This window comes from Octodon degus, unplaced genomic scaffold (genome assembly GCF_000260255.1).
Source record: "Octodon degus isolate 3935 unplaced genomic scaffold, OctDeg1.0 scaffold00108, whole genome shotgun sequence".
In the NCBI taxonomy this organism is placed as follows: Eukaryota; Metazoa; Chordata; class Mammalia; order Rodentia; family Octodontidae; genus Octodon; species Octodon degus.
Genome location: NW_004524684.1, coordinates 6426044 through 6431937, shown reverse-complemented (window position 1 = coordinate 6431937; position 5894 = coordinate 6426044). Strand labels below are relative to the sequence as shown.

The window sequence follows — 5894 nt, the reverse complement described above, 5'->3', positions numbered from 1 at the left end:
TTATACTAGGGAGACTATATGATATTTACACATGTGTGTCTGGTTTATTTCACTTATGAGTATATTGAACTCAGACTCTTGCACTTGCCAGGGAAGTGCTTATTCCACTGAGCCATCTCCACCCCCCCACCAGCCCCAAGCATTACAATTTAAACAGATAATCTTTGTTTTCTTTTGTCCAACTAAAGGTACTAAACTATGCAACTTATTTGCCTTATGTGTAATTTTATCATGAACAATAAATTAATTTAAAGGCCAGTGCTCATAAGGTATAGCATATTTACTAATATGAACTTGCTTTTCCTTGATGCTTAGATGTAGCCCATACTATTATTAAAATTAAACACCTTGACTAACTCTATACGCTGATATCTGTGATCTGAGCAACAACATCAAAGACAGCAATGTGTTATGCAAACCCCATGCTTGAATACCTCTTATCTTGGTATTCTAAATGTGTACCGTTTCTAATATCTTATCAATTATTATTATACTCTCCTTAAAATAAATTTTAAGAAAGACAAGAATTGAGATTACTTGAAAGCAAGTGGTAATACTCAATTATTTGTCCAGTCTTGCACAATATATCTGTTAATATGAGCAACAGATTTGATGATTAAGAATAGACAATATAACAACCATTGTTAGCTATTCTTGTTTTGAAAACATGTAACACATGTATTGTTCTATATTACTATGTTTCTATCTTCTATTTGTTTTTGCTTTTGTTTTTACTCTTCAAAATAAATTAAAATTAAATTAAGCAATATTTTGTGTCCAACGTTCTAATTATAACCACATATTTCCATGTATTATTTTAATGATTAAAATATAAAGATTCTTTGATATAGTCTAAAATAACACTGTTTAATGTGACAAATTTATAAATATATAAAATTAAAGACTTAAACTGAAAACTAAATTGAATGCAAACATTTTCCTTTCTGCCAAGATTTGCTTTTTGCATAGCCCACTTTAAACGTGATTTTATTTAGCTAATTCCAGGCCCCACTCATCAAATTATGATACTTAGAGACTGAGAAAGACTAAATTGTAATTGTAAAGCTTGTAGAAGCAGTACTTTTTTAAGTGATTTTTCTACTTCTACCACGGAGCCTCCCTTTTTTTCCAGTGTTCTATTCCCCACCGACTTCGCATTGTGTTCGTGGAAGCGCCCCACTCTCCCGGCAGCTGCAGCTCCTGCGCGTGGCGCTCTGCGGCTGAAAGCCGGGCGCCAGGCCCCGCGGTGTGTGGCTTGCGCTAAAACAGCAGCTCACCTGGCAAGGCGGAGTGCAGCGGTAGGGTCTGTGCTGATGATGCCCTCAGGTCTAGTGTCAAAGGGCTCAGCTGTCTTTACTTGGACTGAGTGCTGGCTTAACTCATTTAATAGCAGATTATCAGCATTCATACAGTTACATGAAGTTTATATCGCAAATTGATTTCTGCTGAAAACAGTAGTGTTGGACATAGGAACGTGTGAGGAGGCGCCCCGCAAAGGCCTGGTGGAGGGCCTCTGTCCATATGCATTGTGACAGCCTGGTGTTTCAAAGCAGTTTGTTTTATTTTGATTCTTTCTTTCTTTCTTTCTTTCTTTCTTTCTTTCTTTCTTTCTTTCTTTCTTTTCTTCTTTCTTTCTTTCCTTCGAGGCAAAATCTTCAAGATACTTAATCAGTTCTCGAAACAGAAAGCGGGAGCCAGAGAGTAAGGCAGGAGAGGAGAAAATGGGGAAAGAACAAGGCAGAAAGAAGGTGCATGAAGGTGGAGAAGGCGGGAAGAAATCCCTTTGGGATTATCACACTGGTCAGGAAAATGAGGTTTCACTTTACCACAGCTGATCCTGGCTTCTCACTGGACAAAAAGGCTCCAGCTCATGCTGCGTGTTGTATTTGGATGTTTCAACTGAGTCAATGTGGGCCCTAGAATTGATTTTGAAAAGTAAAGTGGGGGAATGGGATTTAGAAATGCAATAGCATTCCTTAAAATTTGAGATTTTGAAAGAATTTGGAAGTGCTATTTCAATCGCTGGAATGAGTTTCAGTTTAAGGCAGTGGTTTATTGTACCTTCATTAACATGAAAGACTACTTTCTTTTAGAACTTGTGTTAAAAATGCCCTTGACATTTGTATGAAAAATTTATGTTAAGACATGGGATCTTAAAACATAAACAGTTTAAATCTATGTCAAATAGGTTTCTCATAATAATTATTGTTTTCTTTCCCTCTGGTCAATTGTAGAAGAATCTGTGGACTGAGGAGCCATTTCCTGGGCTGCTCATTAACCAAGAACAATTCTGTTGTACCACAGACAGCACTGGCTGATGAGTTAGTGTTGAAGAGTCTGGAGATTCTTAGACTGTGCTCATGGCCTCGCCATGCCCTGCAGTCATTCTAGTGCAGCGTTGTGTCACTTTCTCTGTACATATTCTTTCCTGAACAGTTTTATAACATATTTGGTTAAAGTTGGCTGTGCCTTAGTATATGATTGAATATGGATGAATCAAAAGTTTGTTTGTTAATGCAGCTTAATAATTATAAACTGTGTATGCTCTCAGAAAACTTTATTTCATGTCACCTATAATTGAAATCAGAACGATGTGCTTCTCCTATCTGTGCATAGTTCCAAATAGATATTGTTCCTAACTCGTTGGCCTGGGATGCACTGTTGGTGTCACCTACAACTGTAGTAACAGTCTCACCTTCTATTCCTAATAACTTGCTACTTTTTTAAATACAGGTAATGGATTAGGAATTAGGATCGTGGGTGGTAAAGAAATCCCTGGACATGCTGGAGAAATTGGAGCCTACATTGCCAAGATTCTTCCTGGGGGAAGTGCAGAACAGACAGGGAAGCTGGTGGAAGGTAAGGACGAGCAACTGCAGCGTGGGCCAGAACGGACGCACTCGCATCAGATGCTCCTTCATGTCACGTGTAAATGTTCTCTCCCGCCACCGCATGGGCTGCCTTCTACACTAATGGCTCATTGTGAAGTGCTGGAGAGAAGGCGCACCTGCAATCACATGCATGTGCTCTGAAATTGCATTGTCCATTTGGTAGCTGGCGAGCTTCAGGAGCATGTCACTTGCAAAATCAGTAATTAGCCAGGAGATTTTACAGACTGGGGTGATTTTATTAAGAAGCACTTTAGATTTACCTGGAGTAATGTTTCTTAAGTATAAAATGTACTGCAGTCAGACCTACAAAAATTCAAGATTCAGGGAGCTAAGGTCAGGTCCCATCTGAGACCTGTTTTCGAAAATAGTGTCTTTTGGAACATAGCCATGACCACGACCTTATGTGTGCAGCATGGGAACTTCCTGTGAGCATGCAGGGCTACGGACAGGACAGACCAGTAGCCTACAGTGTGTAAAATAGTTATTCTTTGGCAATTTAAGACAAATCTGTCAAGCCCAGTACTCAGTACTCTTAGACACTATTCACAGCACTCCAGTGTCAGCACTTTAAAATAAGCGTCTTCACAGATGTGGCCTGTGTTCCAAGCTGATATATTTTATCATTGTTGTTCAATGAAGTGTATTATACCTGAGTTCTCAAAATACATAATGATAATTTTAATATATCAGTCAAGTATGGGGTCATTCCCATTACCCAGATGCTCTCTCTGGATAGCTGGTGACCTATAAGCAATACTCCTTTGCCGTGAACGTTGTTTCTCATGAAGTAGATATAAACTTTCACTTTTATTCTACATCACATTTATTTCTTTATCAAAATATTTTTATTTCATTTCATAGTTTAAATTTCATTTCATAGTTTAAATTCTGCCTACTGAAGTTTAAAGCCTTTAATTATGTTAAAAATTATTCACTGTCAATATGAATCAAATGTTGAGACCTAACAGAAAAGTCCTTAGAGATTCTGATACACTATGAGAATAAATAAAATTGGGGGCAGTTTGCTCATCACAGTTTTGTACTGAAAGCAGCTTGCCCCACCCCATTAAATCCACTGTGCACCTCCTGTTGCAACTGAAAATTCAGTGTCATCGTGCGGATAGCTTGAATAGGCCACAGGGGAGGAAGTACTTACAATGTAGAGATAGACAGGTGCTGTAAAGTGAGGCTGTGTGGCTTGCTTTCACTTGCTTTAACATGCCAGTTTTCCACTGTATGAGTAAATACGTAACTGAGAGTGTATTATTACAAATATCACAATGGCACTGGTAAAGTGGTGAAAGTTAGGAGAGCGACCAGACGGTAGTGCAGGTGACTGGTGGACCAAGACTACCAGCTGTGAGTGAATCGCTGGTTCTGCAGGACTGTCTTACAACTGCAGCCCTTGTGGTCTGTGCTGCTTGGCTGTTGCCGTCTAGGTAGGATGCAAATATTGAGACCTCAAGATGGACTGATAGGGTTGCTTTAGCATAGCATTCTCCTGAAAGACTGAATAGTCTATTTTCATTTCAAAATGAAAGCCTAAAGCCAAACATAATAGTCCACATCTTTAATTTCAGAAGCTGAGGCAGGATGATCATAAGTTCAAGCCAGCCTGAGCAAACTAGCAGAATCCTGTCTTAAAACAAAACTCTGTATTGTTCCTGTGGTATGAGAAGCAGAAAGGGTAAATAAGGACCAAAATGTATAATACATTTTTTTCCTGAGTTCTATGTTTTGTGCTGAGTCTCTTGGTCTATACCTATAATGCTATCATATAGTGACTTTTTGATATAAGTAGTGACAGGAGAGCCCACATATTGTGGTTCTTGAAAATCCTCTAGGAATAATGCTTGACCCTTTGATGTTGCATTGAAGTTTTAGAATCAGGTTGTCAATTTTCATGATAATCTCTTGAGATTTGGTAATGACTATGTGACGGTATAGATTAATGTAGAAAATATACGTTTATATATAATCATACCTATGGCTATAAAATGCTTGCAGTGCCAAGTCTTTGGCGTGCTTCGAGACCAAGTCATTATATTCTGAATCAATAAAGTAAGTTAGAACATAAAGGCTAAAAATAAGTGCATGGCAACTATTCAGCATATTAAGATTTTGTGTTTTTATACCAATTTAAAACATTATGTCTTTGGAAAAATAAAGCAAATATATTTTAAAAATAAAATTGAAAATGTAATGGATAAATCTAATGATTTATCTGCATATTTTGTTCTGATTTTTATTTAATCATTATGTTTCTTGGCTTATTCTCCAAATTAATTTTTCCTGGTTTTGTATTGCAACATCATAGTGATGAAATACCTTGCTGGCATGATACTTGCAAAATTTCTATAATTTTCATAAGAGAACTATAAATTCATAGGCACTAAAGATGTCTTTCATCCAATGAAACAAAAACAATTTTTATGTACTGATAGATTGATTGGAAGTTAATATAGTAAAATCTTTTGAAGTTAATTTTTATTTTTATTATTATACTGGACAAATTTGTTTGGAAAATTGTTTGGAGATAGGGTAGGAAAAGAGGGCTAAAATATGAAGCAATTTCAAGAGCACTTGTAGCAAATCAATGGAAAAGTTAAATGGCAGTGCCAAGGTTAAACCAACGCTATCCACTGTGTGTTGGTGGCGGTACGCAGAGCTGGGTGGCAGATTAGCGCCTTGCAGACCCTTAGACCTGTGCAAGGGTGAGGAAAACCATTGCTGTCCACTTGCTCTCGTAGGAGGACTGTGCCAGGTCCACTCCAGCTCATGGATACCTAAGGTCCTTAGCTTATAGCTGCTCCAGTGCATGGAAGTGATCGATCCTGAGCTAGCCAGCGAGCTCTTCTTAAAGCTGAGCAGAAGATTCCTGGCCAAACCGTGAGATGCTGCTGGATTTCTTGCTGAAGATCAGTGATTGGAGCGAGTGTGATGCTCCGGGGTGAGATGCTTCGGGACTTGGCCCTTAGAATCTGGCCTGGGGGGGGGGGGGGG

The 5894-nt window shown here is 38.4% G+C and overlaps 1 protein-coding gene across 1 annotated transcript in view; it reads left to right on the top strand.

Annotated features, from left to right (window-relative positions):
• Nucleotides 1–5894, top strand: part of Pclo (piccolo presynaptic cytomatrix protein) — a 488156-nt gene that overhangs the window by 374181 nt on the left and 108081 nt on the right. Inside the window, exon 11 of the mRNA XM_023724320.1 lies at nt 2734–2859. Within this exon, the coding sequence (XP_023580088.1) occupies nt 2734–2859 (126 nt within the window). The remainder of the gene's footprint in view (nt 1–2733; nt 2860–5894) is intronic.